The 21,389-nt window shown below is 49.3% G+C and overlaps 1 protein-coding gene across 3 annotated transcripts in view; it reads right to left on the reverse strand.

Annotated features, from left to right (window-relative positions):
- Nucleotides 1-21,389, reverse strand: part of AIFM3 (apoptosis inducing factor mitochondria associated 3) — a 51,660-nt gene that overhangs the window by 9,833 nt on the left and 20,438 nt on the right. For all 3 annotated transcript variants that reach the window (XR_008439808.1, XM_053993598.1, XM_053993599.1), the window contains exons 4-14: nt 14,264-14,373; nt 12,787-12,896; nt 11,695-11,739; nt 10,410-10,506; nt 8,118-8,230; nt 5,189-5,275; nt 4,484-4,575; nt 2,620-2,750; nt 1,411-1,526; nt 1,007-1,078; nt 616-679 (exon numbers count right to left, since the gene is read on the reverse strand). Coding sequence is in view for 2 of the 3 variants with exons in the window: in XM_053993598.1 (XP_053849573.1) it covers nt 616-679; nt 1,007-1,078; nt 1,411-1,526; nt 2,620-2,750; nt 4,484-4,575; nt 5,189-5,275; nt 8,118-8,230; nt 10,410-10,506; nt 11,695-11,739; nt 12,787-12,896; nt 14,264-14,373 (1,037 nt within the window). In the remaining variant the exon portion in view is untranslated. The remainder of the gene's footprint in view (nt 1-615; nt 680-1,006; nt 1,079-1,410; nt 1,527-2,619; nt 2,751-4,483; nt 4,576-5,188; nt 5,276-8,117; nt 8,231-10,409; nt 10,507-11,694; nt 11,740-12,786; nt 12,897-14,263; nt 14,374-21,389) is intronic.

Here is a 21,389-nt window from a genome sequence, read left to right on the forward strand (position 1 = left end):
GGGCTCTTCAGACTCCTCCCCAGTTTGTGCATTTCCTTCATCTTCCTTCTCATTTTTTCTTTTTTTTTTTGTTTTACTTCCAGCCTTTTCACAAATCAATGTAGTCAATAAAAACAACAAAACTAGAATTAAATGATTTCTGTGATTCTTTCAGTCTACAGCATTTTGAAGAGGGAAGGAAAGGGAATTCCCGCCCCCCACACCCCCAAATGTAAAGGAGAAATACATAATATTCTGTGGGGTATTTTCTTTTATTTTATAGTATGGGATACATTTTTGATTGCTGTCAGCAGCAATTAAAAAGAAAAAAACACATTAAAAAATTCAGTTTGGGGAAGATTTAATAAAGAACTGCTTGTGAGGATGAAACTGCTTTAAATGGGTTTTTTTTCTGGAAAAAAAATACTTCTGAAATATATTTTCAGTTGCATTTTGTGATGGGGGCTCTAGAAATGCCTTTTTTAGATATGCAGACTCATGTGTGGTAGTTCAGCAGGGCTGGCAGACCACTGCCAGTACCCCTGGCCACCCAGCCCCAGTGACCTCCTGCTGCCATGTCCCCTCCAATTTCTTCTCTGCCCTCCCTCCCTGGCTCTGCACCCACACAGCCCTTACCAACACCCACGACACAGACGTCAGCACGCAGGACCTTCCCACTCTTCAGCACAACCTCCTTCAGCTGCAGGAGACACAAGGGTCAGGGGGCACAGAGTTATTTTAGGGACAAAACCCCTCTGTAGCAGCAGGAAGCCAAGCTGGCAGCTCACCTCCTTTGTGAAATGCAAATTGATCATAATTCCTTAGAGAAGCAGCAGGAGGTAAGTGGGAGCAATGAAGTCACCCCACACACCACCCTGGCATACGTTTGCTCCTGGGGGCCAAATCCAGGAACGTGAATTTCAGGGGATAGGAAAGAGGGGAGAGCAAAACCACACAAGGGAAGAGAATGGCAGCTCTGGGGGATGCCACAGCAGTTCCCCCAGAGCTGCCCCTGCCCACCACTTACCTTCCCCTCCTGCTCCCGCAGCTCCGACACCTCTGTCTGCATGTAGAACTTCACCCTGTTGTTCTCGAACATCTGGACGGACGACAAGGGACAGAGCAGGGGACATCAAGACCCTGAACCACCCTGGTCCTGATGTCCTGCTGCCCTCTACACTGCCTTGCCCACCCCGCAGGCTTGTCTCGACCTGCACTGCTAAGGGGGTCAGCATCCCCACAGCCCCAGCACGGCTCTAGAAGTTGCTCCATAGCACATGGACCATAGCAGGGAAAATACAGCCCATTCTCACTAACTGCTGCCATCACAGCTTTGTCAGTAAATGTGAAGTAAATTAATTAGTGCAATAAGTGAAACAAGCAAAACCTGCTCTGTTACCAACCCCCCCCCAGATGAGAAAGCAAGATCACCTTCATGACAGCACGGCCAACCCTCTCCCCAAAGAACTTCTTGAAGGGGACATGCTCCAGCTCCACCAGGGACACCGAGTGGGCCCTCTCCGCAAGGTAGGCGGCCACCTCCATCCCTGGGGAAGAGAAGCAGGTCCAAACAGCTACATTAACCCACCCAGCACTGCCCTGTGTCCCTGGCTGCAGACAAGGAGCAGCCTCACCCACTCCAACTGGGGAGGCTGGAGCTGCCCTCGTGGGAGAACTCGGGAGCCACCAGACCTGATCACACCAGGGATCACACCAATTCAGCTGTTCTTAGATGTAGGTTTTAAAGACTAAAGGGAGGAACTGGCCAGGAAATCCCAAAGTGCCCTGGGAAAAACATGGAACAAGGGACTTCAGCCAAGGGAAACCTTCCTCCTATGGCTGGGACAACCTCAGCTGTGGTCTGAAAACTGCTCTTGGGAGTGGCTGTTTTCTTCCATCGGAATGGTAGAATTTTGGTGCTGGGAATTGCATGGGAACCTCCACCAAGACATCTTCTGTCTGTGAGGGTTATTTAGAAAGGAATCTTTTTGATGACCTGCAGTTTGCAATTGGGCCCCCACACCACATGCTTTTCTGTAGATCATATTGATTCAACCATTAAAACAAGTTTATCTTTTATAAAAGAAGAAAAACAAAACATCAACATTTTATAATAAATTCCCTGACCAATAACCATATGTTTAAGGCTTGCAGGACGCACGCTTATTTTGTTAGGACCCACAATAATTTTGTTGGAACCATATCAAGCAAAAAGAAGAGCCATCAAAGAAACTACAAGATTTTTTTCCTGCTCATTTTAAAAATTCACCACACTGCTAAAATGTAAAAGAGAAAAAGCCCACAGGCTCCCACCCACCAACTAGGCTCTCCCGACTGAAGCCAGCTCTAGACACACCAGATTTGGACCCACATGAGCACCAGTATTTGCCTTTCCATGTGCTTTTCAGACTGAATCAGCAATATCTATGCCCATGCCAGCCCAGCCTCTTTGAAAAATCAATTTCTTTGGCACGGAAATGTCTTTACACACATCTGAGGCTGGAGGTTGGACTACCCCAGGTCCAATTTCATGAGGGTGTTACCTCTAACTAGGCAGTGACAAACTGGGCAAAGGACTTTACCCATCTGCAGGCAGAGGTGGAGAGCTGGGACAGGGACACGGGCCAGGGAAGCACTCACCCAGGAAGGATGCTCCCACAATCACCACGTTCTTGCTCGTGGCCAGCTTCACCACACGATTGGCATCTTCGGGCGTCCGGATGTTGAAAACATTTTCCATCTCCTTGCCTTTGCAGCTGAGAGTTTTGGGCCTGAAAAACACTGAGGGTGATACAGCTGCTTTTCTCTACTCTGTGTGGTTCAGTGCCCAGTCAGGACTGCAGACACCCCTTCCAGGCTCCAAGAACATTCCCAATTTTCCTTTTTTCACCTTTCTCGTTGCTGGAGACATAACATGGAAAAACCCAGATGCTGGTGGCCAGTGGTGGAGCAGAGGATGCTGAGCAGCCACCTCAGACCCCATCGTGGACTGGTGTACCCACAGGTCCAGGGAAGCTCTTTGCTGGGGCAGTGTAGCCAGTGCAGGATAGGCGTTGCTTTACAAGCCTATGCTCAATTATTGGCATGTCACAAATTTTTCAGAAGCTTAATGGGACACAGAAAACTCACTCTGACCAGCAGTGCTTTGGAGCCAGATATTGAAAGTTTGATAAGGCTCTGCAGATGCAGGCTACACCCTCCATTCTCACAGGCACACTGCTGATGCTGTAGCAGCTTAACTGTGCCCTCACCCAGCACTTACTGTAGCCCATATATTTTTAAATATCTGGCCCCTGCATACCTGACTCACATCTGGAAACAGGACAGAAGAGCCTAAATAATTTAGGTACCCTAAAAAACCCAGTGTACCTGGAGCTTGTGCATAAGGATTTTGTAATTATTGCCAAAGGCTTAATCCTCTTTTGAACCTAATTGGGTGGCTGGTGCACATGGCATTTTGGCTGTGATGCTGTACACCCTAGTACCAGCTATTCACACCTTGTGGCACTGCCTATGACTGGTGGCACTTTGGTTTCCAGTGTGAGTCCCTGCTTTGGCTGATCTACAGCATCCCTTCCCCAGATGATAAATTATGCAGGGGCTGCATTTCTCCTACTTGATTTTATGGCACGATGTAAGGAACACAAGGAAGGAGAGCCAGGATGCCTCATTTTCAGCTTAAACTGCCAATTTTGACAACCCTCCAATCGAAAACAAACCAACCCACTACTTCCAGGGCACAAATGAGAACAGCAATCTGGAGTGATGCTCGGCATCCCAGCACATCAATACCACCTTTCCCTGTGGCTGGATCAGGTTCAGTCCTGAAAATTCCTATTCTGGGGCCAAGGCTTCCAAAGGGTCTGTTAGAATGGGGCAACAGCAACACCTAACTAAGGCTGCAACAGCAAGGTGTTAAGCCTTAATTGCTGAAAAAGATCTTAAAGGTTGGCAGAAAATGAAAGATGGAAATTCAGAGCAATGAATTATCTGGTTGTCAGGGTTGAGTGTTATCAAGGAGTGAAAAGAAGAGCAATGTGGCAAAAATGCCCTCTAAAAGAATTACGATACTTCCACCTTGGAGCTCTTGTTAAAGAAAATATGTTCAATGTCCTGGTACCACCCTGGAAGTGTCCAAGGCCAGGTTAGATGGGCCTTGGGGCAACTTGGTCTAGTGGAAAGTGTTCCCTCTTCACAGCAGGGGTGGGTCTAGATGAATTTTAAGATCCCTTCCAACACAAACCATCCTGTGATTCTGTGATTCTATAATACATGATATAGAATATATGAAATAGATAGATGATGATATATAGATATAGATGTAGATGTAGATACATACAGACATTTCCAATATCTTTTGTGTTCCTTGAGTTTTCCATGCTCAAACAAATTCAGTGTTTAAATTCACCTGCCACATTTCTTCCCTTATCCCCAGGCATTAACTCCTCACATTCTCAGATAAAACAGTTTCTCTTGATCTTTAAGATGTTTGTCTGAAGCTTACGTGTTTCCCGTTGCTATCAGCAGCTTGTTGTATTCCATCTTAAACCCATCCTTGAACACAGCTATCTTGCTCTTGACATCCACAGCCGCCACCTAAAATCATTCCTAAATAACGTTAAGGGAAGAAATCCCAGATTTTCACCGAGGTCCCAGCCCAATCAACTTGTCAGTCAGGTTCTAGTCCTCCATGTTAGTTGTAGTTAGTTTGTTGGTTGCTTTTAGTCAGTCTGTTAATTTTAGTCCCCCCATGTCCACAGCTTGGCCAACCCACACCTTAAATATTCCTGTTGTCTTTTCACAAATCCTGGAAGGTCTCCCAATATAAATACAATGATGGGGAGAAATATTTAAGCCATCATTGTCTGCACTGTTTGAGGGCTGATTATCCTTATCAGATGGCACCTGGCTCCCCAGATGCACATGAGGAATGGCAGGTAACACATGATGGTCACCACAGATAGCCTCACCATGGTCACACCCAGCGTGCCCTTTCTGCCAAAGCAGCATTGTGTTTTGAACACAGGAGCTGTGTTTTGAACAAGTACAGGCAACCTGCACTCTGGGGCAAAAAGAGGGGGGCTGGGGGAGACCCAACATTCACACAGTAGCATCCAGTGAGCCAAGAACAGAGACAGCAGCCACATTTCCTAAATACAACCTTTGCATACCAGCACTTTCCTTCCGGCACACACAGGACTCTCCTTACCTGCATTTCAGTCAGGACTTCGATGTCGTAGGTGCAGAAGAACTCCTTGGGGCGCAGGGCAATCTGCTCAGGATGGGAATCCATTGACTGCAAAAAAAGCCATTTTTCTGTCAGCTGCTGTGGATTGAACAGGTGAGTAGAGAAATGGCTGCTACCAGCACAAGTCAGCACTTGTGGCATGGGTTAAGGGAATGGCTGTACAGGGCTGGAATGAAAGCCTGTTCAAACAGGAGTTATCACAAGAAGCTGGTCTGGGTTCTGGTGCCTTCTCTGCCAGTTTGGCATGGGGCTGGTGCTGAGTAGCTCAGGCAAGATCACAGCAAGTGCTTTGGAGTGTCAGCAAAGGAGATATAACTGCAGCCCCTCCCAGCACACACAGGTTCACAGGAGCAAGAGAAAAGCCTCATTTTACAACACAGGTGGCAAGGCCCTGGAACAGGTTGCCCAGGGAAGCTGTGGCTGCCACATCCCTGAAAGTGCTGGACTAGAGCAGAACCTGGTCTAATAAAAGGAGTAAAAACCACAGCAGAGGGGTGGCACAGGATGATCTTTAGAAGTCCCTTCCAACTCAAACCATTCTGTGATTATTTGGAAAACAGCCAGTTACCAGGGCAAATGGAAGCTAGAAGAGCAGTAAGAACAAGCACCATTAACACACAAGGATACATTTTCAAAAGCACCCAAGTTATCCTGCACAAGTTCCACCGAACACTGAAGCAAGGGGGTGAGGCCCATATCTGCACATCTTCATCTGCAAGATAAAGGTTCATGCTTTTCCCAGCCTTCCCTGGTCACTGGGGTAAGATGCACATCTTCTTTACACACAGGGTTGAGCCCGAGCTCATCTGTCCTCCCGACTCCGCGGACACAAGATCAGACTCAGGCTGAGAACAAGCTGAGCATCAAGTGACCTGTTGGGTGTGCAGGCTGCTCCCTGCTCGTGTACCCCTCCCTGCCTGCAATGTAGGAACAGGCACGGATGCCATGGTCAGGCCCTGCTATAGATCACACAGTGCCCAGCAGCAGCATCTTCTCATGCCACACAGGGATGAGGTTTGTGCTTGGCCCAGGAGTGACAGGGGACGCAGGAATCAAGGGCCTTCCTATTGACCCATGGAGATGGATGTGCAAGATCCTTCTCTCTGGAGGTGGCCCGGTCAGGGGCTGGAATAAGACCAACAAGAACAAGCCCTTATTCTGAGTTCGGACAATGCTCTGCTCAGGAGAGACTGGTGTCACAGGACTCGAGGCAGGGGCAGGGTCATACAGGTCTTACTGCAAATTCTTTGAATGCTCCACATATACACAGAGAAACACCTGACCCCTCTGTGAAAGTGTGCAGGAAGGGCAAAGCACAACAGTGCACAACCACCATGGCTTTTGCTGCTGTTTCGTGCTCTGGGGACAGTAACAGAGATGTGGCAACACACAGGCCATGGTCCAAAGGAGACAAAGGGAAACAGCTTGGCAGGACTTGGGGACAGACTGATAACAGGCATTCAGCAGGGCAGAGGAGGGGCACTGCTGCAGTTTCAGGGAGCAAGAGCTCTGCTACTTACAGAGTTAGCAGTGGCACTCCTTCTCCAGTAGCTTGTACAGGTGTAATCCCACACACAACAGGATTAAGAAAAATTCCATTTTTCCTACCCTCTTCCCAAAAATTCTGCCTTCTCTTCCATGGGCTTTGTGCACCTTCTAAAAGCAACTACAGCCAGAGGTGTTTAGTGGAGGATTTAACAAACCATGTACAACATCTCTGGCATGTGAAATGTTCTTAATATTTAACAGAGATAAGAAGAGCCAGTCTAGGACTCATACATGGGGATAAGTGTTTGGAAGAGCTGTCTGGCTGGAAGAGGGACTCCCAGATTCTCTGAGCTCCTCAGCACAACTCCTGTGAGGCTTGGATGCAGGTACCAGGCAGCTACTCTTCACCCCAGGCAGGACTCACAGAAGCACAGAAATGGTCTGAATGCTCCCCAAAACCCATGTGCATGTTGGCCTGTCTTTGAAAATCCCTTTTTTTTTGGGTGCTGGAAGCAGAGGTAGATGCTATGATTGTAGTAGTCCCCATGGGTAAGCATTCCTAACATGAAGATGAACACATAGTTCACCTTATGTTATCTTCAGGCTCCAAGGTCAAATGCTGCTGTCCAGCTTGAGCTGCTGTCTGACATCAAAGAAGGTTCAGGAATCAGCAGCAAAAAAATCTGATTAAAGATCATCCTGTGTCTATAAACTGGAATGCAAAATGGGATGTGTGCCAGAAAAAGCAACCTTTGCACTTCCATCAAGTTATCAAGCTGTGATGACAGCTGAGAATCATCATAATTACAGCACAGAGCATCCCTGGGCAGCCAGAAACAGGCACTAATAAAAACTCTGGTAGACAACACCATTTTTTCACATGCTCCATTTCATTGCTTTAAATATTTTTGATCCAGAAACACTTTAAGAACACATCCAAGTACAAGCTGGCTAAGACAGCTACCATTACATCCGTGGAAGAATCATCATTTCATGATTCATATGAATCAAGGAAAGGTTTGGGTTGCAAGGGACTAAGGCTCATCTCATTTCAATTTGCAGGGATACCTTCCACTAGACCAGGCTGCTCCAAGCCCCAATGTCCAACGTGGTCTTGGACACTTCCAGGGATCCAGGGGCAACCACAGCTGCTCTGGGCAACCTGTGCCAGGGCCTGCCCACCCACACAAGGAAGAATACACTTGTTTTTCTGCTGGAGTAGTTTGAACAACTCCTTTTTTGTGTTTCATATTTCAGTCGCAAAGAGGAAAGAAAATTGAAGGGAAACAGACAGGAAGACTAATGAAACAGAACCTTGCTGCTGCAATGAATAATAGCAGGGAAAGGCCCTAGAGCAAATTTTAAAACTGGGGAACTGTGGCATACACAGAGTGATACAAACCTTACTGAGCTTTGGTCTATCATAGGGCAAGTGTCTGTCCATGGTGCACATCACAATCCGGTCAGAGAAACCCTCCTGGCGCAAGGTCTCTGCACAGACCAGCCCAGCTGCCCCTAAGGGAGAAGGAGACCAGTGACAGCCATGTGCATGTGGCCTTGGGAGTTCTGTGCCCTTTACTGCTAAACCCGCTGGGGCTGACTCCAAAACCACTACCTCCAGCAGCCCTGGCCTCACCTCACAGCCTCTCCCAACTCAAACAGCTCACACGGGAAGCCAGTTGGAGCAGATGCTTGAGGCAGCAGAAGGGACACTCTGTGTATGGACCATGACATTAACCCTCTTGTCTGTTCCTAGACTGTCACAAACACACACTGAGGAGTGCTGTTTAGGAGCCTACAAACGCTGACAAACTCCAGGGCATAAGCAGCCGCTTAGACCCTTGAGACTTCTCTAGTCAGAGAAGGGTCTGCACACCCTGCGCCTGGTGAATTTATGGCCAAGCACGGAGAGTAGGGAGTCCTCCCTTCTCCATGGCCAAGGTATTGGTTGTGTGACTCACTGCAGAGCATTTTCCATGCTATTTTTTAAGGGTTTTTTGTTCACTTGTTTCAATCACAGAAAAAAACTTGTTAAATTGAACAAAAAGCTGCCTTGGGACATGCTGTACCACTGCAGCTTGGCAGCCTGGCTGGCACGTCCCTTTTTCCCTGACTGAACTGGTGAGACTGGAGAGCTCAGATGAGAAGTCTGGAGTCTCTTCTCAGCCAAGGAAGCCTCACTCCATGATAAGTGTTTTTAGGGCCACAAATTCTGTAACACCACTGAGAGAAGATGGACCTGGACCATATCATGGTTTGGTCCATTAACAAGACTCTCACACTGATGCAGCTGGGGGACAATGGAAGAAGAGACAGATGGGTAGACATACTGTGCATGCTGCCAGGAGCACCCTGAGCCAGAGCTGACACTGTGCTAATGTCAGGATGACCCTCACATGAGCAAGGGACTGCAGTCAACTGGTCTCAGCTCTGCTGGGCATGGCTGGATCTCGGTCCCTGACATAGGGCTGGATGGGCACTCTTTCCCCAACACTTCTTCCCCACAAATCCAGTTTTGAAATCTCCTTTGGTGTCCACCAGAATAGACTCTGGTCTTTAACAGACCTGTAAATTTATCTGCTAAAGCCTGAGAAAGTTTCCTCAACAGTGGCTAATGTTGTCTGTAGAGTGTCCTTGCTGAGGATTGTGACAACTGTCCAGACCTGCTGCACACCAGGACATTCCAGCTGGCCTCAGGCAGCAGTATGTCCCACCCTGGCATTAAGTCAACAAACAGCGAGAGCACAAGGAAGGGAAAAACGTCACCTAGCAGCATGGGAAAAGCCAGTCAAGCTGGTTTTCCCCTCTGCTCAGACTGTGAGATGCACCTTAGATGATCCCAATTTGATGATTCAATATCCAGCTTGGATCTGGTGACCTTGAGACTCCAGTAAGAACAACCCATGTGCCAGGAGCAGACGTTTCCTCCCAGTCCCATGAACAGAAACTCCTGTCCTACTCCCACCCTCCATTTCACCCCAGCATGGCCCAGCCTTTATATCTAACCCATTCCAGAAACTTGGAAGATGGGCTTCACCCCATCAGGCTTTCTACAAAAATGGCAATGCACAAATAGAGCTGGGACAAGAGGGAAGGGAAGGGAAGGGGAAGGGGAAGGGGAAGGGGAAGGGGAAGGGGAAGGGGAAGGGGAAGGGGAAGGGGAAGGGGAAGGGGAAGGGGAAGGGGAAGGGGAAGGGGAAGGGGAAGGGGAAGGGAAAACTTGGCAGTTTTGCTATTTGTGGCAGGGATCTGATATTTGCTGGCAAGGTGGAAGAACTTTTCTCTTCAGAGATGCATCTTGTGAGAACTTTGGAGCTGCAATGAGATGGTGATGTGCGAGGTCCAAGAGAAAAAGGTGTATCAACACCACAGGACCTGAAAAGACTTTACACTCATCATCTGTGTAAATCAGGGGTTGCTAATGTAACTGGGAAGGGAGTAGCCAGAAGAGGATTCAGGGTTCACTCCAAAGCATGGCAACAGGGAACTATAAAGCTCCACAGACTGGACCACAGGGCACCTTTGGATCATTAGCATGTAGTACAAAAAGGTTCAGGATTACTTTCTGGTGTGACCCTTTGCACAGGGAGGAATGCAGAAGGGGTGACAGAGGGTGCAGGGCACGCAGACACCCCCTCCCTGCATCCCTGCCTGGGAGGGGACACACAGTGACCCTAGCATATGCCACCCTTACCTGCACCAATGATCAGCACATTGGTGCTGCTCAGGTTGTAGTTGCTCAAGGAGATGCACTTTGCCATCATCTTTGTCCTCCTCTGTGTCTGAAGAGTCTGTGTCACCACCAAAAAGAAGAAGAAAAGCAATTATCTTTACTCAGCATTACCGTGGGCAGCCAGGCAGGGATGGGGACAACTGTAGCAGTGTCATAAACCAGCTTGGATAGGAAGGGAACAACCACACCCTTGTACTAAACAAGGACTCCAAACCCCTGTTCATCCAAATACCATTCCAGTGTCGAGTGCATTGCCCCTTACAAGGTACAAAAGAAAAACAAACTCATCATCTTCTGCAAAGCCATGCAGCCACTCAGAGCTGGGGTGGTGTTGGGGCAAGAGAAAAAGTAGGTGTGTCCTTGTGCAATTCTGCACCAAAGGTGAGACAAAAATGAAGAAACTCTGCCAGGAATTTTATCCTGAACCTGAGCAGAGCTTGTACACCTGATATCCAAAGCTGATGGACTCGTCCAATCTGCCAGAGCACAGGCATGGACCTGTGCCAGTGTAGCCCTGCTGCATAGACCCCCTCTTCCCAGGCATTAGAGGCCAAAATCTGTTCCTGGTAGAGCAAATAGACCCATTTTCCCCTCGTCACATTCCCAAATGAGCTGGAGTTGAAGTGCTGCCATTCAGGTGACATCTCTGGATCTAACCCAAGTGCTCTAAGGGCCCACTGGGGCTCTGAGCCACTGGATTTGCACAAATGTACATACAACCATGCATCAAAAGAAGGCTTTTCTTGGAAAGAAAGATGGCAGTGGCCTGAATGGGCTTCATTCTGCATTCCATCAGAGCAAGAGTCCTTTCTACCCCTGCATCAGGTTCCTCTCCAGCAGGAACTGAGGTGTGGGCTCAGGAGGGAGCACAAGTGGCCTCTGTCATCACCATGCCATCACCAGGCTGGTGGAAGAGGCCTCTTCCCATGGGCCTGCTAAATTAAAATTTGCTCTGAGCATAAGGAAACATAGGAAACTTAAGGAAACAAGTGCAGGACAAACACCTGTAAGACCTGAAAGCATGGACAGCTCAAGCCAGGTGTCCAGCAGCTGCAGGGAGGCTGGCTGGAAGGGGGACCCAGCACCTCTGCCCTGCTCCCCTTGTACCTCCATATAAACTGGATACTCACACCTCACTCTGCCCAGGCCAGAGGATCAAAGATAAGCATTTTCCCCCACCCCCATGCACATACAGCAAAAAAATGAAAGCATTGGCCTTGATTTTTGGATGTCAGTGGCCCCTCACCTGCTTGCTTGCTCGGATGTATACCTTCTCCTTCTCAATCTTCACCTGGGGGCGACAGAACAGTGCTGGTTTGCAGAGCAGCAAGGGCTCCCTCTGGGCAACAGCTAAGGAACAAGGGCTAGCAGCACCGGGTCACCTGTAGGAGTAGCTCAGGCCATGGCAGGGCTCATCCCAGCTCGAGGCTGTGAGATCTCCTGCCTCAGATCAGCCCCACACTGACGCTCAGTGTGCAACCTGATTTCTAGCCAAAGCTTATATATGGTTTCTCATTCCTACCCCACTCCTACTCCAGAGACCTCCTAGACTGGGCACTCCCAGGTTCCCATGAGGTGTCTGATGCCTGTGGGTGGGTGCAAGGGAGCTGCAGAGGGGAAGGAGCTGGATGAGGAGCTGCCCTCCACTGGTGACACCAGCACATCCTTGGAAAATATTTGCTCCATGCCATGCTTATCCCAATTAAAAGAGTCATTTTGTGGATGACACAGAACTGAGTGGTGTGGTTGATGCTCTAGAGGGAAGGGATCCATGCAGAGGAATGTGGCCAGGCTGGAGAACTGACCACATGGGAATCCTATAAGGTTTCAATAAGGGCAAATGCAAGCTGCTGCATCTGGATGTGAGCAATTTGCCTTATCTGTCCAGGCTAAGGGATGCAGGAATCAAGACCAGCCCTGAGGAGGACTGGCATTGTTCACATGGAGAAGAGAAGGCTCCAGGGAGACCTCAGAACCACTTCCAGTGCCTTAAGGGGCTCCAGGAGAGCTGGAGAGGGACTTGGGACCAGGGCCTGCAGTGACAGCACAAGGGGGAATGGCTCCCACTGCCAGAGGGCAGGGTTAGATGGGATATTGGGAAGGAATTGTTCCCTGTAAGTGTGGGGAAGCCCTGGCACAGGGTGCCCAGAGAAGCTGTTGCTACTCCACCCCTTGAAGTGTTCCAGGCCAGGTTGGAGTGGGCTTGGAGCAACCTGGGATAGTGGAAGGTGTCCCTGCCCATAGCAGGGTGTGGAATGAGGTGGGCCTTAAGGTCTCTTCCAACCCAAATCGTCCCATGATTCTGCGATATCCTCTGCTGCAAGGACAAGGATCTCACCTGGAACCTGGGTAAACTATCCAGGCCGGGAAAGTCCTCAATGTCACCTGTGCCGATATTGAAGCAAGCTCCATGCCAGGGACAGCGGACTCTTCCTTTGGACAAAACCCCTGCAGGGAACATGGCAGAGTAGGGTCGGTGCTGCTCTGCAGCTGCCTCCCATCCTGTGAGATGACACCTCTCCCACAGGACACGTGACAGCTGGTGTGGACCTGGATGGGAAGTCCACAGTGGAGTTTTCTCAACATGCACACTGGGCATGGGATCCTATATGAGCAATTCCTAATAAAATGCCCTGGATGGCAGGGTCCTCCAGTACCTCTGGGCGCAGTTCCAAAGCTGTTTGCTCTGGGATATAACTTCACTCTCCAGCCAGGATGGGGCTGCCATCCCCAGAGCCTTGTGGTCATTCTTAAAAGTCCTACTATTACCCAGAACAAGTGGTGCCTGAAGCAGAGCATTATTGATTTAGAGTACGTGTGTGGCAGAGCAGACCCTGGCACAGCAAGGCAACTGCACACACCTGGGAGGCACAGGCATGCCCAAAGCCATATGTTCATTTCTCTAGGTGCTGGCTCAGAGGCTGCTGCCTGGGACTTCAGCTCTCCCTGGAACAATGCCAGGGCAGAGCATAGGCCACCATGAGGCCATGGACTGGTCTTAAGCTTGTGTCTCTGCTTGCTGAGGCACAGCAATGCCACATCTCATCACCACCACAGGTGTGGCACAGGGGTAGCCCCCTGCACCTACGGCTGCAGCAAAGTCCCCAGAGAGATCCCTGTGTGCCAGGGTCTGAGGAATGCATGACTGGTCTCTGAAAGGGCAGTGAGCTCTCACCTCCAGGGCAGTGTGGGGCTCCTCTGCCCTGCTCAGCAAGAGGCTCACCCCAGGGTGGGGGGCTGAGAGCATGGCTGCTACACCCAGCACGGCTGCTGGGCCAGCAATGCCCAGAAGACACTCAGAAGGATGCTCCCCTGTCTTCCCCAGGATCCCACCTCCAGGAAAGTGTCCTCCCAACCCCAGTTTTGGTGATGCACGTCAGTACACAGACTGCTGCCATTGCTTAGGCTTGGGGCAGAGACCTACCTGAAGCCTGTGCTGAGAAAGTGCCAGGATGCATATTTTTAGGTGTCAAGATGGGAAACCACTCCACCTCATCCCACTTCAGTCAATAACATGAGCAATGTTCTTTTTGCCACTGGAAGGGTTCCATCAGCCCAAAGAGAGTCCTCTTTCCCCTCAACAAGAAGAAGCCCAGCCCTGTGATCAGCAGTCGCAGCTGCAAACCAGAGCTGCCAAAGAGCTCTGGGGAGCTTTGTGCAACTCCTGCTTGCTCCTATGCTTTCCCCAGCCAGAAGATGCCCAGGTGATGCTGAGCATGCAGTGCAGTGCTGCTGTATGCTGGGCAGCACAGTTGGGGGCTGTCCTTTGCCCTATGATGCCCTAAGTTGCTCTCCAGGACATGATGCAAACTGACCTTTGACCAGAGGAGCCCCATAGTGGGGACACTTGTGTCCCACGGCGTGGAACTCCCCACTTTCTTTGATGAGCAGAGCCTTCCCACAGCCCAGGTCCACTTCCCGCATCCTGGAGAGGAGGAATATGGAGACAGATAGCAGAGCATCCACCTCACAGCAGATGCTACCACTCCACCCTACAACATAGCCCTAGTCCCACCAGGCTCCCCTCCTCCTTCAACCTGCTCATTACTGGCTTCAGGTGACTACAGATGTGGGTCATTCCTTGTCACCAAGCCAGCTTTGGAGGTGGCTCTGCTGTCCCAGACTGGGGCACATCCAAGCTGGGTCATTCAGTGGCAGCAACTAATTTATCCATCATTGTGCCAAGAGGCAGCTCAAAGCACCTCCCAGCTGCTGGGGGAGCTGGTAGTGGGAGCAAGAAATCAAACTGGTTTTACTGTGACATCAGCTCCCCTCCTGGCTCCAGTGGCTTAGCAGGCCCCTGCCAGGCTTGTGTTCAGTTTTTCAAACCAAACACGACATCTCCCAGAGCTGAAAACCAGGAGAGGTGACTCTGAACCTTGGGGTCTACCTCCCACACCTGAGAGGTTTTTGCTCTGGTCCTGCCATGTCCCAGGGTCACTTTTCCTGATAAATCCCTCAGGACAGCAGACACCTGTGTGTGACCTTGTTGATGTTTTCCTCATTGCTTTTGCAGAGTGGAGCTCACACAGTGACCTCCCGCCAGCACCAGGTTCCTGGCCCCAGCTCTGTTGGGTTCAGCTCTGCTCTGCAGACAAGCCAGCAAACTTTCAAGCCACTCCTATGGAGGGGTTCAGGTTCTCTTTGAAATCTCCCAGTTGCTCACAAAACAAGGAGGAATGGTCTTAAACTAAAAGAGGATCAGTCTACATACAAGAAAGAAGTTTTTATAATGGGAGTGGCATTGTAGCAGGATGCTCTGCCAGGAATAGGGTAAGACGACTCGAACAACACCCAGTTTTGCAAAGCTGTCAGTGGTGAACTGAGAGGGGGTGTCACACTGCTTTTGGTGTTGAATTATGCTAAATCCAGTCTGACTCATCAACCCCAAAATTAAACATTCTGATAGCAAGAGGAAGATGGGGCAGATATGGTGAATTATCCTTACCTTAAAATGCTAAGCTGGAACAGCTGGCCTGCAGATATCTGACTGACAATGACTTTTTACTCTAAAAGTCCTGCCCCTTACAAATAGCAGGTTCTTCTAACATATCCCTTCTTGGAGTGTGTGTGGAGATTCCTCCCTGGAGTGGGGACACCCTTTAAGGTCACTCCTAAGATACGCAAAGCAGATTTGCCCACGCTCGTTGGTCTGGGTGAGTGACATCAATCTCTATTTCATAGTCATGGGGTTCTCCAGCTTTAATAAAATTACTTTAATATACTCTATTCTACTCTACTCTACTCTACTATTAGTTTTAGCTTTTATCCTGTATAGTACACAATTCTGATTAAGATCTTTTTGTCTAACCATTGATCACAATAAACAATTTATTTTTATAACATATATCTGGTTTGCCATCCCTATCCCTGCAGGGCAAAGTTGTGCAAAGGTTCAATCAGACCTTTTTAATTCCTTAGACTTAAACCGTTGGCAATGAGGGCTAGGATTTCATCCAGCCACACCAAGGCTTCTCTCAGAGACGGAGTTTAGAAAGGCAGGGGGTCCTTTCTGCACCTCCTGACTCAACAACAGCTTCTCTCACAAACTTTGTCTGAAACTCTCACTCTGTGCAATCCATGGTCTGCCTGAGGCACTGAACCTCTTTCCAATGCAACTATCAGCAGCTGCTTCCCAGAGCAGAGTCTTCCAGCTAACCATGGAGGAAAGTAAGAGTTGATGAGACAGCCCTCGTTTTGTACAGACAGGGAACACAGACCTGCTTTTCCCTGGAGACTTCCCCTCTTCCAGCCAGAAAGCCTATCCCTACACAGCTTGATGTTTATCTGGAAATCCTGGCTGCTACCACTGCATGAAGAGTACCTTCTCTACAGCTATCCCAGCACGCTGCCTTTGGGGTGCCAAACACATCACTGTGCCCATAGCAAACCCCGCTTGCTCAAGGAAGTCACTGGCCATGTGCGGTTTCAAAATGCTATTCATGCACACCATGTTCCAGGGTCTCAGAAGAATAGGGCAGACTTTGTGTGCTCATTCCTTTTCAGATAACATCCCAACTCAATCCCATTATTTGCCCCCAGACCACACAGACACTTGCCCCACTCTGCTTTGAAGCCATGGAGATCAGAACAGGGCTCAGCCCACCAACACTTCTGTTCCACCCTCAAACCCACCTCAAGCCAGACTTTGGGCAAGTGCTTCACCTGCATCAACTGTCCAATGATAAATGCTCAATTTCCTAATTTCCTTGCCACCTTGGGTGAAAACCAGCAGAACTGACCACACCTGCCCTTTGCCCCATTAATTCGGCCACCTGGCTCCTCAGAGATGCAGCTCTGATCCCTCCCCACGTGGGACACAGCACTTGGAGCTCTTCCCTCTGCACAAGGGGAACAGAGCAGTACAAGTCCTGCTGCATTCCTCAGCTGATAAAACCTGTTCAATGGCACCCATAACTCCCTGGGAAGATACAATAAGTTAAAGAATTTACAGCTTACCCAAGGAGCTGTGTGAACTGAGAGAGTCAAAAACAAGACCTAGAATCTTCAAGCCAGCACGCAGTCACCTGCAAGGTTCCCATCCTGCACTCACTCCAGAGTAATCCAGAGAATGATTTACACTGCCTTGCACCCTGCTGAGCTGTTTACTCAGTTGGGAATTTGTCCTGTTGTCCCACCCCACTCCCCACTCGGGAAGCACAGCTAAATCTCAGCTCTGCCCTGCAAAGCTCTGGCTTTGCTTGAGAGCTGTGAGAGCATTGGGGGGCTGTTTTCTGTCCCTCCAGTTAGCCTGCTGGGAGGCGGGATGGGTACAGTAACACCAGTTTATCCTCCAGTATCTTTCTGCACCTCAGTTCTGCTGAGGCTATGCTGGTAGTAGAAAGACATAAAGGCTGGGCAGAAAGCATACTCTGCTTGCAGACTCCACTAAAGCAAGGCAGTGGTGCCCGAAGCCTCATGCCAGCAACCTGTGCTGATGCCATGCCCATGCACACCCCTGCCCAGCACACTCCTTGGGAGAATCATCCCAGAAAATCCCTCTGAGTACCAGCACAAGGGCACTCCTTTTGCTTGGCCTTTTGCTCACATGAGCTATGGGACCGTCTCACAGCACTCCTATCTTGACCTGCACTCAGCCTGCTAGAAAACACCTATTCTCAACCTAAAATGTCTAGTGTTGGCATGGCTGCTGTCACAGTTGTAGCATGTTGCAGCAGCTGTTGCACATGGGACCAGCTCCCAGACCTGACAGTTGCTAGCCCTGGCTTTAGCTGAGGAGTTAAAGCTCCCTGCTATGGCCACCTGCAGCCAAGTATGTTCTCATAGGCTGCAGCCAGCTCTTCCTCACCTTCCCTGCAGCCAGAAGAGCTCTTCAAATCTTTTTGTCTATCATAGTCCCTGCTCCCCGGTCAATCTAGATATTCACAGAATCACAGGTGGTTTGTGAGGGAAAGGACCTTAAAGACCCTCTCATTCTACCCCCTGCCATGGCAGGGACACTTTCCATAGACCAGGTAAAGCTGCATCTTGACCCTGGAATAGAACCCTCCCTGTGCAACCAGTATTTCCCAAGATAGTCTCCCCCTTTTTCTTCACTCCTCCATCAAGGCAATTCCAGTTGCTGCCTGTGCTCTGCCCTGCTCCTCTCCAGCCCTGCTGCCACTGCTCACCTGCACAGGTGCCAGTAGGTCACCCCACACCTTCACATGTCAAATCTCCTTAAGGGATACATTGTATTTCTCTGTCCCTCTGCATCGCCCACCAAAGGCCCCCACATCCTTGAGCAAAACCAATCCCACAGATGGGTTTGTCTTTGCTTGAGGTAGAATAGATCCAAACTTACTTCCTTAACACATTCTTCACATGCACCACAGGGACTTTACACCCTTCTACAGTACATTGAGGTTTTGACTGGGCAGGGCCAGCTTGATTGGTGGACCCTCTGGTGTTAACTGACAATGTGGCCTTCACTAAATATAGATCCCAGTGTCTGAAGGTCCCACTACCCATTCATTATAATGTAGTTTTTAACAGTGCATTGCACCATTCCACTTTCCCAGGGGCTGCTGCATGACAGGGAATATGGCTCAATACTTTGTGTTTGTAAGGTCTAACATCTTGGCCAGTGTTAATAAGCCCAGTTCCTCCGAAGCTTTAACAGAGTCCAGGTGTTCATAAGGATATTTTTGAAATTAGTCCCGTTGTCTGACTCAATTCTTTCAGTGCTGCTGTGTTGCCACAGGATTTGTTTTTCAAGGGTCAAAATGGTGCTCCAGGCAGTGGTGTAAAGCATGGGCTATGTCTCCAGCCACCCAGTCATGTTTTCTACCATTGTCAGCACATAATGCTTGTCTTGGCAGTGAATTTGCAGAAGTAATACAATTGATCTGCCAGGCCTCCCCATACTTACATTGACCACCACTCCCCCGACCACAGGAGCTTTACCCACTTGGCCTTCTTGATCACAGCACACTTTTCACAATCATGGATTACCCAGGATATGGTATCCATAGTTAAGTCCACCCCTTAATCATGAGACCATGTTGCATCTCTTCCTTGATGGCCCGAGGTATTATGGGCCCACTAAGCCAGAAATAATTCACCTTTATGATGCTAGCCCAGACCTACCTGAAACACTTTAATCTTGACAGCTCAATCCACCTGTCCATTGCTGCGACACTCCTCAGTGCCTGACTCTTAGGGACATGTGTGTCCACATGACGGACTTTTGACAGCCAACTCCTCTGCCCAGGCACAGATGTCTCACCACAATTCAGCAGCCCGGATGGGCTTCTCTCCGTGCTTCTAGTTGGTCTTTTTCCATCATTCCAGCCAGCCCCGCAGAGCATTTGCTACTATCCCCGAGTCATTGTACAGGTAGTGTTGGCCATTTCTCTCACTCAGCAATATCTAAAGCCAGCTGAAAAGCTTTCAACTCCTCAACCTGATTTGATCCACCTTGTCCCTCAATACCTTCTGCCACTGCCGTGTAGGGCCCCATACAGCAACTTTCCATGTTCAGTGCATCCCTGCAATAAGGCAGGAACTGTCAGTGAAAAGAGCACATTGCTTTTCATTTTCAGGTAGCTGATAATATGGGTGGGACCTCCTCAGCACATGTCACCTTCTCCTCCTCCTCTTCTGATGACAGTCTGAAATTTTCACTTTAGGGCCAGTTTGCAATGCTTTCCAAGTTCCCAGGGCTACTGGGGTTTCCTATTCAAGCCCGCTGTGTGATCAGGCCAATCCACTTAGTCCAGGTAACATCAGTGGCATGATGTATGGCAGAGACTTTCTCTTTGAACACCCAGCCCAGCACTGATAGTTGGGGTGCCAGAAGCAGCTGTGCTTCAGTGCTAATCACTTCTGAAGGAGATCAAACCTCTTAACAAACTGCAAGTATATCTTTTTCATTTGGGATATAACAGGCCTCAGATCCTCTGCATACCTGACTCCAGAACCCCAGGGATTGTCCTCAAGTCTCCCAGGTACCTTCTGGTCTCCAGGTACACCATGGCTGTGGTGTACAGCACATTTTTGTCACCCTGTCCTAGCCTGACTGGCCCAAGGACTACTGAATCGACAATCTCTTATTTAATTTGTTTCAAGGCTTCTTGTTCTTCAAGACCTCCCTTTAAATAATTCTTCTCCCATGTCACACGACAGAGAGGGCTGACAATCTGACTGTACTCTGGAATATGCATCCTCCAGAAACCCATAGCTCCTGGGAAAGCCTGTCTACATTTTGTTGGCTGGTGGGGACAAAGCTGATGGTTTTTTGGCTACATCCTTTCGAATCTGACATCTTTGAGAAAATACCTTTCCCTCACACTTGACAGGAGCCATCTCCAGAGGTGAGAGTTGCTCTTGAGCAGATGGTGAAAGCCCTTTTTTTAGTGAGGTAGGTGTTAATAAGGTCCCAGTTCAGTGCCTGCTATCCCAAGCAAAAGGCTAACCCCACAGTAAAAGAAGCAGGACTGGGTTGGGCTCCAGTGGTAGCAGCGAATTCCTTCCCACAAGCAGCAGCTCCAACCTCTCCAAGCAGAGAGAGGGAGAGAGAGAGGGAGAGAACTAGCAGCTGCCCCGTCTCTTAGAGCTCTTAAAGCTCCATCTTTACCAGCCCAATTCTCTCAGTATCTCTGCCCCTCTAAGAGATACCTCAGATAAGAGGCATGTAGCCAGATGCCCTCCTCCCCAGGCTTGATTACTTCTTTTACCTGGTCGTTCTTGTTTCCTATCAAGTTATGGGACTAAATTCTATGGGGGAAAAGAAAACAAAACATCCTAACCCCCAACACCTTGTCAGTGCCTACATCCCAGGACAGGGATCCCAGTTCCTTGGTTTCACTACCACCTAGTTCCATATCGTGGGCCACAATATGCCAGCACTGGAGCAGGTGGGTCACCAGGGGCTCTCCTGACTGGCAGCTGAAGACTTTTTGGATATCCCACAACTCACATGGGGACAGGGATTGGGTGATTGTCTCTGGCCCTGCCTCTTCCTCCTGTTGTGAAGGCCCTGCTTCCTCTTCATCCCTCACTAAGCGGATGGATTTTGCCTTGGATGTCTTCTTCCATACAGGGGCAAGTGCTCCCAACATGAGCTGTTCCTGTGGTTCAGCTGCAGTTGGAGTACCCATGGTGCCTCCTGCTCTGCCTTGCTCGTTCTCTCTCTGAGAGTGCTGTCTAGTATGGAGCACTGTCTGATAAACAGTACCCAGGGCCCAATACATTGCATGACTTTGCACCTCTCTGGAACTGCCACAGCATTTTTCTTTCAAATATTCTCCCACTTTATCTGGATCTTGTAGTTGTTAAGGGCTGAACTTCCAAACCACTGGAGCAGAACAGTCCTGTTTCTGCTACATTACATGCCACTCATGACTATTCACCCCTGGGGCAGATCTCTAAATGACCTTCCTAAAAATCTCTTTTGTAACTCTAAACATGGTGTGAACTGCGCTGAGAAGACCTGGAAGA

Source organism: Vidua macroura, chromosome 18 (assembly GCF_024509145.1).
Source record: "Vidua macroura isolate BioBank_ID:100142 chromosome 18, ASM2450914v1, whole genome shotgun sequence".
Lineage (NCBI taxonomy): Eukaryota > Metazoa > Chordata > Aves > Passeriformes > Viduidae > Vidua > Vidua macroura.